The sequence below is a fragment of the Physeter macrocephalus genome, chromosome 13, assembly GCF_002837175.3.
Source record: "Physeter macrocephalus isolate SW-GA chromosome 13, ASM283717v5, whole genome shotgun sequence".
Taxonomy (NCBI): domain Eukaryota; kingdom Metazoa; phylum Chordata; class Mammalia; order Artiodactyla; family Physeteridae; genus Physeter; species Physeter macrocephalus.
The window spans coordinates 85,998,672-86,013,935 of NC_041226.1; the positions used below are offsets into that span (position 1 = coordinate 85,998,672).

Genomic DNA, 15,264 nt, shown 5'->3' on the forward strand with positions numbered 1-15,264 from the left:
TGCCCTGCCTGGGAGCCAGAGGCCAAAACAGAGCTTTGGTGCGCCACTCCAGCCGTTTCTGGAGAAGGACATTTTCTAGTTAATTCAGTTTGTTCTGCTCTTGAGAAGCCTGTTACCCACCAGCCACATTTGCAGGTCTAACCTGCGCCTGGCAGTGGGCCTCTGGCTCGCCGTAGACTTTGCCTGCCGGGCTGGGAGGTGGTGGGCAGGTGACACCGGGGCCCCTGGGACGGGTGCCTTTATCAGCAAACCGGAGAGCTGGCCAGGGTGTCTTAGGAGGGAGGCGGTGTAGGCTCGGGCCTGCAGGGTCTGGGCCCACATACCCACTGCCCCTCGCCAGCTGTGTGGCCTGGGGCATCTTCCCAAGCTCTGTGAAGTCCCCATTTCCTCATCTCTAAAATGGACCCAAGGGAGCGCCCGCCTCAGCTGCCGTGGGGATTGAATGAGCGGGACACATACATCGAAAGCTCTCATCAATGTGGCTACCATAGGTTAATAAAATTATCCCGCAGTCCTGAAAGAGCACGAAGGAAGGAAAAGCCTACCAATCCACTGCCACCCGCTGTGAAAATATTTCATTTTGAAAATACTTCACCACTGCCACGCCCAACCCCTCCTTCCACAGCACCATTATGAGATGCGGGTAGTATCGTTCGTCGTGATTCGTGAAAAAGACAAGCTCTCCTTTGGGTTTGTAGTCCCTTGTGTCACGCCCCAGAATGGAATGCCTTTTCCCTGTAGGGCCCAGAATACTCAGCCCCCTGAGCGGCCTGGCCCCTCAGCCGCAGCAGGGGCAGGCCTGGGGGTCTGTTGGAAATGCCCAGTCTCAGCTCCACCCCGCACCTACCTGCGTAATTCGCAGCTGCTCAGGAGCAGGATCCCCGGGGGACTGGGTGCTAAGTAACAGTTGCATCTTTCTGCATTTTAGCATCGCTGAGAATAGCTGGAGAGGCCGGCTTGATTTCTGGGCCCCCACCCAGAGATTCTGATTCGAGGTCTACACTGGGGCCCAAGAACTCACGTTTCCAACACATTCTTAGGTGATGCTGCCACTACAGGTCCGCGAACCGCATTTCAAGCGGCCCCATTCTGGAGGTTTCCTAGGTCGCAGCTTGAACTTGCGTGTGCCGCCACTTAGAGGACTCGTGGAGGAAGAAGTGTTCTCCTCCACCAACCAGGGCTTAACTGCAATTCCCTCTCCCCCAGGCTCAAAGGGGCCGAGAAAGAAGGTCTTCCAGCACCCAAACTGATGGGGAACTCAGCTCAGAAAGGGAGAAAGGAATCTTTCCAGAGACCTTGGAACAGCTGCCAGTCAACACACTGAAGAAGGAGACTCCAGTCAAAACAAGTCTCCCAAAACTCCTCTACCATATTGTGTGCAAAGAGCTTCTGACGTCTAGAGGGTCCTTCGGAGATCAGGAGTTATTTTAGCTGAACCCTAAGTGGAACCGCCTGCACTAACGGCAGGTTTCCAAGTCGACGCCTACTGCGCACCAGCTCTGGGCAAGGGCTGGTCTACGCCACGTGGCCCGGCGAGGAGCCTGGGCTTTGGGGCCAGACTGCACGGATCTGGAGTGGAAAGGACTTTGCCTTTCCTGGCAAAGGCTCATCTTTTAGACGGGAGATGAATAATCCAAGGAGGGTACGGTATTTCAGTCTGAAGAGGAGAGAGACGGCTGCTGTAACAAACAGACCTCATAGTTTTTCTTGTTCAAACAATAAACGTTTATTTCTTGCTCCCGCCGTACTCCCATCCTGAGTCGTCGGAGGGCCGGGCTCCGCGCGATCACTCTGGGACCCGACTTAACGGAGGCTCCGCCACCTTGCACATCCCCCCTCTGAGGGCGTGGCTCCCAGCATTGCAGGGGGAGAGGGGTCTTGGAGAGTCCACACCTGCTCTTCACCGTCTCCTGTGGAAGTAGCACACGCCCCTTCCGCTTCCCGATGCTTCGGTCAGAACTAGCCCCGTGGCCCAACTCCAGGAGAGACTGGAACGTTCCCCCGTGCCAGGGAGGAGGGAAGAACCGGCCAGTGAACCCCAGCAACTCCCAGCAGATGGAAAGTCAAGATTCCCAGCAGAGTAAGGGTAGACCAGGGTCCAGAGTCCTTAGCTCCTGTCTCCCACTCCCCACCCCGTTAAGGCCCTTGTCTGTATCCCCAAACCTCACGTGAGCCAGCCTCCCTGGACGTCTCAGAGACAGAAGGGATCATCCGTTCAGTCAACACACGACTGGAAAACCTCTGTGTCAGGCACTAGGCAGACATGGTGTCCGGCCTCTCAGTTCACAGCCAAGTTAGGGAAACTGACACTAAACCAAAACTGCAAAAAAAAATAATAATTATACAAGCTCAGTTGTGAGGAATGCTATGAAAGACAAGATCTGAGTAAAGGGACGTGACCCGGTCAGGAAGCACAAGGATCAAGACCAGGCCCAGAAAGAGGAAGAGGAGCCAAGCAGGGGGAGGGGGGAGGGGAGGGGGAGGGGGAGGAGGAGGTGGAGCACGGGAAGCTGAAACATTCTCAGAACTGGGAGGGGGTAGGGAGAGGAGGACGGACCAGGTCCTGCACGTTTGCACTTTGGGATTCTATCCTAAGTGCACTCACATGCTCTGAAAGGGTTTTCAGTGGGGAAGTGACATGGTTAGATTTATAGCTTAGTAATAATAATCACTAATATTTATTGAACAGCATACACATGTTATTTTATTTAATCCTCACAATTATCCCAGGTGATGGGTAATGTTTGTTATTATCACCCTGTTCCAGATGGGAAAACTGCAGCTAAGAAAGATGAAGTAACTTGCCCAAGGTGGCATTGCTGGAAGAGGTAGAGCCAGAGTTTACACCTCCAGAGCCACAGACTTGACCCCTTGCCACAGAACACCCCCTCTGGGTGCCACTGCCAGAGGAAACCAGTTGGGGCTCTTCTGGTCATCCCGACAGGAAGAGGCGGAAGCTTAGACAGTGGACTGGGAAAAAGTAGAGGGATTCCAGCTAAATGAGCTGTAATGCAAGAGGCTGCTGGAGTACAAGTGGGAGGAAAAGCCCAGGTTTCCAGCGTAGGCTGCTGGGTGGATGGCCGGCCATTACTGAAAACACGCACAGGAGGAGCAGGTCTGCAAGAGCGCCTTAGATGTCCCTGTAGTTAGCATGATGCCTTGCCTGGCTTAGCACCGTGCAGTATCAGAACTCAGCCAGAAGAGGTCAAGTCCAGAGGTCAGCTAAGGAAGGGAGGGGGAGATGAGCACAGGTTTGCCAGGCCAGGCACCCAGCGAACAGGAGGATGAGGGGCAGAGATGCTTGGCACTGTTTGGGTGAAGGCCCTAAAATCCCAAGGCCACAGGGGCCAGGCAGGTAGCACGAGGGGAGCGGGCTGGGTGTGAGACTGGGCACATGGAGCGAAGTGCTGGTGCCCCCGCCCTGCCCAGAGGCACTGCCCCTCCTCGGCTCCGGCTGGTGGTGGCCACTTGGCTCTGTGGGGGCCAGTGGGCAGGGCCGGGTCACAGCCACAGGGCCTGTCATATGGTTGGACTGACTTAATCTTCATTAGCGGCCCATCGGGCAGGGGCACTGTAACTGCCCCCAGACCTTCCGGTGCGTTGAGGAGCCGAGGATCCAAGTTAGGGGACATTTCCTGAATTTTAAATGTTGGCCACCCGTGCTAAAAATTGGAAAAAGAAAAGCAAAGAAAACATGCAGTGAAACAAAGCCTCCCAGCCTCGGACGTGGCCTCCGGGTGATCCGTCTGTTTGGGAAATCGGGCCCCAGGCCAGGTGCCCGAGGTGCCAAAGTGGACGGATCTAGACTCCTCCAGGGACTGGAGATGGATCCTCTGCATCTTGGGAAAGGAGCACACCCGCAGCTGGGGGACAGCGGACACACGAAACACCTGCTCTGTGTGCTTGTATGCAGGGTGGGGCTTCTAAGAGGCTTGTAAAATAAACAGTAGGGGCAGGAGAAGGAATTCTCCGGAAAGTTTGCTTCTTTTGTACTGGCAAATGTGATTTTAAGGAATGTCTTATCAGCCTATAAATGGCACGTGTGTGGGTTTGTTTTTTTTTTTTTTTCTTTAGCGAGGCAACTTGATGGGTAAGAACCAAGCTTTAAGCAGGTATCATCGGGGCCCAGTTTGCCTCGCTGCATTTTGTAGCCGTTCATTTCACCCCGCCAGTCACTACCCGCCGTTTTGCCAAGTTATCATTCTACTGTTTTTTTTTTTTTATTTTTTTAAGCATTGCTCATTTTAGAAAGCTGTCTGTCAAAAACAGCTTAAAATTAAAACAGTCTTTGCACTTGAAGGACTAAGTGCCATTTATCTTGAAAGTCATTTGGGTAAGAATTTCTCAGCAGTGTTGGATATGCGAACCATTGCTGTATTTGCAAGAAAGACAGTACAGGTGTTTGCGGCATGTGGCCTTTGATGAGTGGCCATTTTTAAGTTTATGTCTTTATTCAACAAATAGGTGTCGAGCACCTGCTCGATGCCAGGTGATATTCTAGACCTTGGGGGACACAGCGTGGACTGGATGAGCGAGATCCCTGCCTGCACAGGGCCGATCGTCTAGCGGGGTTCACCAGCCGCCAGGCAGGCCACGAAAGTCCAGAAGGAAAGAGGGCCAGTCCGGGGGCCGGGGAGAGCAGAGGAGAGGGGGCAGGCGGGCCTGAGGCACGGCTGGAGAGTGAGCACCTCACACGCGTGACCATTTTATCCCAGGGGAGATCGCATCTTAGAGGTTCGGTGAACTGGGGAGCCCGCATCCTCAGTCTTCAGGGCGTAGCCTCTCTGGCCTTGGGTGTGGACACACAGCTGGACTAATGTCTGGATCATTTGCAGCTCCCCGTGCGGGACCTGGACCAGCCCTGCTGGTTTCCACCTGGTCGGTTTGCTTAACTGCCGCCGAGGCCCCTCTGCACACCGTGTTCACTCTTGTTCACAAAGTTAATCATTTTATCGGGGGGTTTTTTGTTTCATTTTGCTTTCTGACCACAACATTTGTAATGGCAAGACCCCCTGATGAAGACAATCAAATAAACCATGAGTTTGAACACAACTATCAAATTAGGAATAATCTATTAATTTGCTGATGGATGGCAGGCGTTAGCAATCCACGGTGTCACCAAGTTTCAGAACTACAGGGGATCTTAGACGAACGCTTTGCTTTTCAGGAGGGACACTGAGACCCAGAGGGATTGAGTAGTTGGATCAGGTCAGCAGACAGAGCTGGGGCTTAAACCTAGTGCACGTTGTTTCTGGTGCCCAGATGCCTCTAGGGAACTTAAAGCAGTCATGCCCTTGGCCCTGCTGGGGGAGTTATGGGTCAGTTATGGGTCAGTTACGGGCATGGCCCACCAGACCACAGCTTTCAAAGAGCTGGTCAGACAGCGGACCACACTGGGAGTGACACGGCTTTTCAGTAAGGTAACGGTAGGATCTGTGAGGCCTCAGGGAAGGATCATCAGAAATGATCAGGGTCGCAATCACAGAATCTGTACGGCTACAAATTATGAGCCAGAATGGGAATTAAAGGAAGTAGAAAGCCCAGTTACGCTGGCAGGAAAATTGTTCCCGGGTAAAGATGAAGTCGAACATGGACAGTTGGGAGCGAGCCTCTGCGTCCAGGCAGTGTTTCATTCGGTGGCGGGGCTTATAAAGCCCGCTGTGATCTGCCATCTCTTTACCCCTCCACTGACCTCTGGCCACGCCTCTCTCAGGTGCTGCAGCCTGTCTGGAGTTGCTGGAAGGTTCCACACTTCGCTTGCTTCCGGGTCTGAATACCTGTGTCCCTGTCTGCTTACAGCGCACCTCCCCCTCCCTTCCCTGCCCCCAACTTTGCTAACTAATTTTCAACCTTCAGATTTTATTAGATGTCTTTTCCTCCACGAGACGTCATATAAAAGGAGCGCCTTCGTCTTGTTTTCTCTGTGCTGGTTCCGAGTAGCTCTAACCCAGGCATTGTCCTTGGTTCCCAGGTGACGGACCATGCCACCACCGCCCTGCTCCACTACCAGCTGCCCCAGATGCCCGACGTCGTGGTCCGATCCTTCATGGTAAGTGGCTTAAGGAGTCAAGTCTCCCCCTTGAGCCTTGGCTCCTTAAGTGAGAACAGGCAGCTCGGAAGGTAGCTGGACCGTCTTTAGCTCGCACGGGCCTCGCAGCGGGGAGACGGTCCAGTTTGGAAATGATACTTCCTTTCAGCTGGGAAGAGATCTAGGAGAGACCATGTCCTGCTTAATTAGCTGGTGTTTCCTGTCCTTGCCGAACACATGGTGGTTTCAGAAGTGACCTTCCAGCACGGTTTCCGACGTTGAGTTAGCCAGTAGGTATTTATCGAGCTCCTGGTCTGTGCCGGGCCCTGTGCTTGGTGCTGAGCAGGTACGGTGACACCGTTCCTCCAAGACCCCTAGTCCTTAGACTTCCAGGTCAGAGCTCAGGATGGGGAGCGACCCAGAAACAGCCATCCCCCGGTGTGCTGGGCTCGGCTCCCGCCAGCTCCCGTTTAACGCTCAGAATCTCTCGAGCTGGTTGTTCGGCCGTCGGTGACTTGACGTTGAACCAGAATATTCACGTGCTGGAGATCGGTCCTGCACGTCAGGACTCCCCTGTGCCCCCGGCTCGCAGCCCTGGAGCCAATTCATTGATCGATCGCGTGCCCGCCAGTCGGTCTCAGCAGGGCCAACAACTGGCCCCACCGTATCCTGGCACACGTGGCCAGCTGTTGCAGCGCCACGCTGACGGGGCTTCGCGCTCTCGCGTTGCTAGGCTCCGTCTCTCACTGCCGCTAACGCTGCCGTCTTAACTCCGGCCAGTAAGGCTGCCCGCTCGAGAGCGTGCTCATCACACGGGCCCGTTAGCGAGTCCTGCTCGGCGCCGACTGCCAGGCGGAGCTCTGCTCGTCCGACCCACCTCGTCACGTTTGCTGCCGCAGCTAAGCCGCTAGGAGCCTGTGGTTCATTTCTCAGAAAATGCAGCCCGGCTCATCGATGGGCTCACACGCCGGGGAGGCTGAAGGGGCAGACGTGGGGCTCAGCGGGGCCGTCGCACAGAGGTTCTCTCGTGTAGAGAGAACGATTTCAGTTGGCGATCTCTAGCGAGCGCTTCCTTTTTGGATGGATCGAAAGACCTGTTCTTTCACCTAACATGTCGTAATGCCCAGTTCCCCTTTGGTAACTGACTTTGGGGTTTGGGAAGAATAACTAGTTTGACTGAATGATCCACCGACATCCTCGTGTTTATTGCCCAAACTTTGAACCCTAGCCTTTGGGAGGGGGACAGGGTGCGTGAGCCACGGTCTGCCCCCAGGAAGGCAGCTGTGCTGAAGCAGAAGGGTTTGTATCCGTCCACGCGGCCGACCTCTCCAAAGAGCGGTTTCCTCTTGCCTGATTGAGGAGGATGTTAAATGACAAGATTCACGCACCCCCGTCACAGCGGGAGCTCGCCTCACTCGCTGGCCCGTTGCTGTGGGCTTGGGTTGGTACGGTTGTGAGTCTCCTTGAGTTTGAGAATTGAGTTATGAGAGTCTCATCCTTATGTATGATGCCCGAAGGACCTCTGCACTCTGAACCCCTCCGGTGTGTGCTTGCCGTTTATTATGTTATTTGGTGGCACCAAGTTGTCCCTGCCCTCCCGCCAGGCGTGTCGGGCCACGCTGTCTCAGTGGGCGGTGACCTCTGAAATCAGGTTAGAAAGAAGGCGCGTCGACCTTGGTGGGGAATTCTGCGCTCACCCTCTCTCCGCACGCGTCTCGCCACCTCTGGCTGGTGAGCAAGGAGAGGATCAGTGCTGGTGTTCGGGACTCAGAAGAAACGTGGTTACGCCCCCGCCGGGCCGCGAGGCTGCGCCGTAGTTCGCGGCCGCCCGTCCGGGAGCGCTGCCTGCCTGAGAGTAGGGATTTCTATTTTAAACTCCCTTAGGTGGGAGGGGCCCAGGGCACCAGAACTGAGAACCGGCAGTGCTGTGACCTTGTGGACTCTGCCCAGAGCTTCTGCAACGTCACAGGGCACCTCTTGGGGTCACAGCCAGCTCAGGCTCTCTGTCCTGGTGCTCGTCGGGCGTGCAGGAAGGACGGCATCGGAAGCACCCGGGTCCCATTTCTGTTATCCCTCTCCCCACTTCTCTTTTTAGACCTGGTTAAGAAGTTACATAAAGCTGTTCCAGGCCCCGTGCCAGCGCTGCGGGAAGTTTCTGCAAGATGGCCTTCCCCCGACGTGGAGGGATTTCCGCACCCTCGAAGCGTTCCACGACACCTGCCGGCAGTAACCCTGCCCCAGCCCCGGGCCAGCCCGCAGACCCGCATCCAGCACCTTCCCAGACAGGCCCTCGGGCAGAGTGAGGGCTCAGACGCGTCTCTGCGGCCGGATGGCAGTACCGCCGCCCGCTCGCTTCCGCGAAGCAGCACGTCGTGCGCTAAGGCCGAGCTTCTTGAAGAGCAGACTCCGTCTCCGTTGATGGGACTGTTGTCCACCTGAGCTGGCGCGTGGAGGGCAAAGGGGCCGTCTTAGGACTCACTACAAGGAAGTAGTTAGGCAGCATGTTCTCCCGTGTATGTTCGCAGTACTAGTCCATTGACCCGCCTGGATCCTTGTTCTAAGTCATCTTATAGTTGGAATGAGCCTTTGTGTCGTGCTGAGTTTTTTGGTTTGTTCCATAACTTATTTTTATAAGCAATAAACCTTTTGTACCCAGGACAAGGCTTTGTCTCCGGTTTCTTAAAGTACCTTTTACGTTCAGTTCCGTGAACATGTGAGCAGATCTGGGCCTTTTGAAGGAAAAATAACTTAGTAATGTCTGCATTTGAAATAATTCTTTTTGAGGACACATTTCCCTATTTCTTGCTTTCGGGAGAGAGGGAAGTGTTGGCAAATATTCCATTTCAAAGACGTTTCAGCGGCTTGAAAAGTGGATTGTTCTTTTTGCAGGAAAAAGTGCACAGATGTTTCATTTTACTAAACCATTCACACACACATGTACCAAAGGGAAAGGACTCTGCCTGTGTTACCAGCCAGAACACGTGCGAGCGGGCGGCACAGGTGTGCCCGGCTTGTTTGTCCCGTTTTGTCCTAAATATTACCGTGAACAGATTCCAGCCCAGTCTGCTGAGTTTATTCAGGGCCTCGCCCCTGACATTTAAAGCCATAACCTGTTTATATGAAGAAGCGTTGACCTGCTGAAGGTCTTGAGAAGGACAGGGGAGTCCCCAGAGCTTTCCGCAGGCCCAGCCTAGGTGACAAGTAATGTCCTCTCTGCGGTGAACAATACCGGAGAGATGCTGCCTTCCGAGGTGTCCAGAAGAATGGGTGGCTCCCACCTGGGTCCTGGTACCACCCAGGCCCTCCACACCTAGCCCTGCCAGGCTAAAAAGACCCAGAGGATAAAGGGGGTTTAGTGATGGGGGAAGCAATAGAACAGTGCCACTCCAGGTATGGTCCAGTAGCTGTGGCATCACGGGAGCTTATTAGGAACACAGATCCGCGGGCCCCACCCCGGGCCGGCTGAATCAGTGACTCTGGGGGGTGGGTCTGGCAACCTCGTTGTTAACAGGCCCCGCAGGTGGCTGTTGTGGGCCCGAGTCTGAGAACCACTGGTCTCTCTAGGAGATGGCGGTGCTTTCAGGGGCCAGTTTGGGGCAGTAGCGTGAGCTGCAGCGTGATGTAGCGCAGGAACGCTTCCACACAGCGGCTGATTTTAGATTAAATACCAGGGTTTATCACATTTAAGATGCCATCACTTGTAAGATGCACCATTATTTCATGATCCCCTAAGAAAAGCAGGCTGCCAATTAAACGATGGCACACGCTTTAATGATAATCCTGTGTGACACATGAATCAGTCACACCAGCCTTTCATTGCCCTGAAATTCCTTTCATGTCTTCCAAGGGGGTTTGCGGTCTCTGCTGCCTCAAGTCTTACTGTCTTAACATGTGACAGGCGATCCCTTCCCAGGGCTCCCGGTAACAGAGCATAACACAGCTGCACTGACTGGCGGGTATCTTCCTTTCTTTGGTCTTGTAAGAAAGACACTTGTTTGTTGCAAGAAAATCCCGAATTGAGGACACTGGGTGTATAATAGCGTTTTGTCTCATGGCTGTACATCTTTTGGAAGGCATTTAAATGGCAAGTCGACTGACCCCGCGCAGGACATGTGGGTACTCAGAGCTCGTGTGAAGTGACGACGAGGTGAGTTGGCGCACGTGCTGACGACAGGTACATCCCGACTGCAGCCGGCTGACGGCGCACGCCAGGGAGGTTCACATAGGAGGACACCAGCCCTCTGATGATTGATGCGATTGTGGTGACAGTACACCACGTTGGAAGAGAGCTATTTGCACGTCTAAGTGTTTGCAGCAAATCTGAGAGCGTCCTCGTTGGTCCCAAAGATCCCTCCACCCGCTGCCGAGCTCTGTTTCCAGCGGAGAGAGAGCAGACCTTGCGTTCAGAGCCGTGGGCAGGCAGTGGTTTCTACTTAGACCGAGTGACGTTATTCCTATCCTCTCTGCGTCATTTTCAGTGATACCCACTCTCTGTGGCCACTGATGCCTGTTCCCCGTTTACAGGCATGGTAAGAAGCTTCCGTGTTAAACTAAGGCACTTAGGCGAAAAAGTGAGACCATTAAAGAAAAATACTAAATAATAGCACGCACCAGAAGCTAACACAGCATTGTAAATCAACTATACTTCAATCAAAAATAAAAATAAACAAATAAATGATAGCACAGGTAGAGTGTAGCAACAGCAGAAAGTGCGAAGGGCGGGCCTGGGCCTCAACTCTGGCCCCCCACTCCCAGTTGTAGTTACTCAGACAAGTCGCTCGTCCTCTACGTGACGCCGTCCCCTCTCCCGCAGGACGCCCGGCTGATGGCCCCGTGATGGCCAGGCAGGAGAGTTGGAGGGGGCGGGGGGCTTGTAGACGAAACACGATTGGCCATGAGCAGATAATTACTGAGGCTGGACATTGGATAGATGGGTGAGGCGTGCTACTCTTCTATTTTTTTTTTAACTTTCCCTCATTAAAAGGGGAAAAAATATAAGGGTCGGGCTAGTCAACCTTTAGGGCGATCCCCCCTTTGACCTTCTCCTCCTTCAGTGCCGAGTGGGGGAAGCTGAAAGGGAGGGGGCTGGGCTCTGGAAAGGTGAGAGGGGCCGGAGGGTGAGGGGCTTGTTGGCCAGGTCCCCGAACACTTGGTGCCTAACAGACGCCCACGAGAGAGCCTGGCTTTGTGTGTCAGCCGTTCAGATCTAGAGAACGTGTTGACCTGAAGTGGGCAAAAGTAGAGGCTGGAGGTGGGTTGGGATCAGTTCCACGATGTGGATTGGGAGGAAGCTGGGACCTAACGCTGCTGTGGGCATAGCCACGGGGTCTGGAACCGTCTTACAGAAAAAGTGACACCATTAAAGAAAAATAATGGTACCCCTTACAGAAAGGAGCGTGGCCATCAACGGGTGTGCCAGCCCCCCATTCCTGAGACTGTGCACGGGTGAGCCCCAGGCCAGAACGACGAGGTATTTTAGGTGACTTAATTACCACCCTGACAGCTCAGCATCTGCTCTGTGCCAGGCGCTTTCCATATGTTGTCTGCTTTACTCCCAGGTGGGTTCGTGCTGTTTTCCCTGTCGTGTGCTCGAGGCCTGGAGGGCCTGGGTATCCCGCTGCCTGTGTCGTCGAGCTCCGTGGCTGCTCAACAGCAAAGCTTCCTCCCCAGAAGCAAAGGGACTTAACCAGCCCCTGCTCTGCCGAGTGTGTTGTGTCAAGACTTGCCCCAGAAGCGCTCGGCCCGAACTTGGAAACCCCTGTCTTACAGATGCTTCTCTGCCAGGATAAGCAGCGATGCATTTACCCCGTACTTTCTGCCGGCCAGGTTACTGTTAATCAGCAGGGCGCCCGTTAGGAGCTGACAGAAGGGGATGAGGAGGGCCGTAAAAGGTTGTCCAGATTCTTTTTCCTGCTCTAAATTGGGAATTGGCCTTTTGGTATCGAGTGATGTTTTTACACTTCACGCTCCTGACGGAAAGCTGCAGGCACAAAATGATGATCTTTCAGTGTTAGCGTGCAAACTCCCCATCGCGTTTAGAGTGTCAGAGTGTGGGCCTGATGCTAAATCGAGAGCCTTTTAAGGTCACCCGAGCCGGGAGGAGGAGGAGGCATGGCGACTTCAGCCGCCAGGATTCTCACAAGATCCCGAACCCCCGCCGACTCGACGGGAGGCGTCTTGGGGCCGTCGGGTCCGTAATCAGACGGCCCACCTTGCTCGTCGGGGCCCCGCAGCGTCCGCATCCCCACTGGCGTGCCGAAGGTGAGCGGGGGGGCTTCCACCGTCCTGCCTTCGACAGGCAAGGGTGGGCCAGTTCCACTCCACCTGCTCCGTGGGGTGCAGCCGGCAGGGCTGGTCCACCGCAGACAGAGCTCATTCAAGGCCACACCGTATGTACGTCAGAGATGAGCCTGTGCAGGGCGTTCGTGGACAAACCTGTCCTCCAGTTGGTCTGCTCGGGGAGTAATTAGGCTTCACTTTCTAGGACAGGCAGGTTTTTCTCCCCGTCTCTGCCATCCTTCCCCCGTTCTCATGCCCACCCCCGCCCCTTGAATTCATGGAAGGAACCTCAAAACATCACTCCCAAGGTGCATTTTAACCTGCTGGTTGGCTGCTCCCTGTCATTAGTACTCGAAGAGATAAACCTTCAAGTTCACAGGCACCTCGCAGGTAGAGCATCGTCTCGGCAGCTTTTAGATGATTAGCTACTCGAGAACAGCTTCAGCCTGTCTCTGCGCTAATAGAGTTTGAAATTTCAGCTGCACGTTGGCTGTCCTCGGGGACAGTGGGCGCGGTGGCTCGGTGCTAACTGAACAGGTGGGTCCTGCCACCAGTGGGCTTCCTCTGCATCGTGGGTCCCCCAGCTTGACAGAGACAAAAGAGTGAAGTGTCCCTCTGGCCAAGACGGTACGGCGAAGGTAGGGGACGAGGGGGGTGGGAAGGGGAGGGTGGAGGACAGCGAGAGGCCATGAGCTTGAGAGCCAGCCTGGGCCGCCAGCAAGCTCCACCAGCCCGCCACCTGTGGGGTGGATCTTTACTTAACGCGTTACTCACCCTTGTCTAATTCTTGGCCGTCATCTCGATCATAGGCTCGCTTTCTTAATTCCAGAAGGAATACATGTGTTCCTTTTCTAGAAAATTAGGTAATGTGGACAAGCAAAGAAGATAATACCCATCATTCCCACTAGCAAGAGACAATGACCAGAGCACTTGGGTGTATACCTTTCCAGACCTTCCTATGGACGTGTTGGTGTGTGCACATTTTTTGTAAAAAAGCAGATCATACTGCGTACTGTTTTGAAACCTGCTTTTTGCCGTTTAGCAAAGGCTAAGTTACTCCAACACAGAGGCCCCAAAACAGTGGCTTAAAGAATGTCGACGCTTACTTCTCTTCCACTTCAGCGCCCCAGAGGAAGGGAGTGCTTCAGATCCCAGGGCTGCTCTCCTCCACGTGGTCACTCAGGGATCCTGTTCCTCCATCCTCTCACCCACGTGACCTAGGACCTGGTCTGCGTGGTGGAAGCTGAGTCACAGGCACCTTCTGAGTTTACAAAAAGGGTGGAAAAACGCACAGGTGTTGTAAGACCAGACCCGGCACTGGCATGGATCAGTTCCACTTGACCTTCATTGGCAAGAACTTAGTCACATGGCAGACCTGGCTGCAAGGGCTGCTGGGAGGGTGCAGTCTCTCACCGGGCACCTGTGGGTCCGGCGGAAACCCTTGTTCTGGAAGAGAAGGGAGCAGCCTCCGCCGAACAGCATGCCCTCCTGTGTCAGGAGCATGAACAGTGATGCTGCCCTGAGGGTTTCGTGTTCCTTGTTTCATCCGTCCTTGGGTTTTGTGTGGCAGTGGCCTTCCACGCTTTGATGATCATAATTTAGGCAGTGAATCTCTCCTGGATGTTTAGGTTTTTATCCTGAAATAATTATGGATTCACAGGAAGTTACCAAGGCATGTATAGGGAGGTCCTGTGTACCCTTCACCGGCCTCCCCCCGTGTCAACATCTTGCACGACCGTGGTATCAATACAGTGCTCAGACCACGAAGTTGACATTGGTACGATGCATAGAGCTTGCTTGGATTTCGCCAGCTACACACGCGCTCATTTATGTGTCTGTGTGATTGTGTGTCTGCGTGTAGCTCCATGCAGTTTTATCATGTGTGCGGCTTCACGGAACCACCACCACCATCAAGATGTCTAACCGTACCCTCCCTGCAAGACTCCCTCGTGCTACCGTTTTCAAACGACACTCACCTCCTTCCCCATCCCTAAGCCCTGGCCACCCCGTAAGCTGTTCTCCGTCTCCAGAATGATTTCATTTCAGGAGTGTTATATACGTGGAACCCTGCCGTATGTATCCTTTTGAGGTTGGCTTTGTTCACTCAGCATAGCTTCCTTGAGGCTCATCCAAGTTGCTGTGTGTATCAGTAACCCGTTCCTTTTAGTTGCTGAGTAATTAATATTCCAGTGGCTTCCACACCTTGTTTAACCCTTTATCCACTGGAGGACGTTTGGTTGTTTCCAGTTTGTGGCCATTATCGATAAAGCCGCTATGGACACTCGTGTACAAATTTCTGCATGAAAATAAGTTTTCATTTCTGTGGAATATATATGCCCATGAGTACAATTGCTGGGTCATATATTAAGCCCATTTTTAGTTTTAAAAGGAAATGCCAAACTATATCGTATTACATTCACACCAGCAGTGTGTGAGTAATCCGGTTTCTCCACATCTTTACCAGCATTTGGTAGTGTCACTATTTCTTATTTTGACCATTCTGATAGGTGTGGAGTGATACCTCACTGCGTTTTTTACTTGCATTCCTCCAATGGCTAATGACGTTGAGCACCTTTTCCTGTGCTTCTTTACCATCTGGATATCGTCTGAGGTGAACTGTCTGTGCATGTCTTTTGCCCATTTTCTAATTAGATTGTTTTTAAGTGCCGAGTTTTGAGAGTTCTTTATATATTCTACATATGAATCCTTGGCAGGCATGTGATTTGCACATATTTTCTCCCAACTGTCACTTGTCTTTTCATCCTCTTAATGGGGTCTTTTGCAAAGCAGATATATTCAGTTTTGATGAGGTCCAATTTATCACATTTTTTGATCATGGGCTGTGCTTTTGGTGTTGAGTTTAACCTGCTGGGTGTCAGGTTGTCGTTTTGCTGTAGTGAAGAACGCTGTTGCTCCCCCTTCCCTCCCCCCTCCCCCCTCCCTGCCTCGCCTCCCCC

The 15,264-nt window shown here is 53.4% G+C and overlaps 1 protein-coding gene across 1 annotated transcript in view; it reads left to right on the forward strand.

The window, feature by feature from the left end:
* Positions 1 to 8,681, forward strand: part of LOC102992785 (mediator of RNA polymerase II transcription subunit 27) — a 120,735-nt gene extending 112,054 nt beyond the window's left edge. The window contains exons 6-7 of the mRNA XM_028497377.2: positions 5,972 to 6,049; positions 8,124 to 8,681. Coding sequence (XP_028353178.1) covers positions 5,972 to 6,049; positions 8,124 to 8,258 — 213 coding nt within the window. The 3' untranslated portion in view covers positions 8,259 to 8,681. The remainder of the gene's footprint in view (positions 1 to 5,971; positions 6,050 to 8,123) is intronic.
* The last annotated feature ends 6,583 nt before the right edge of the window (positions 8,682 to 15,264 follow it).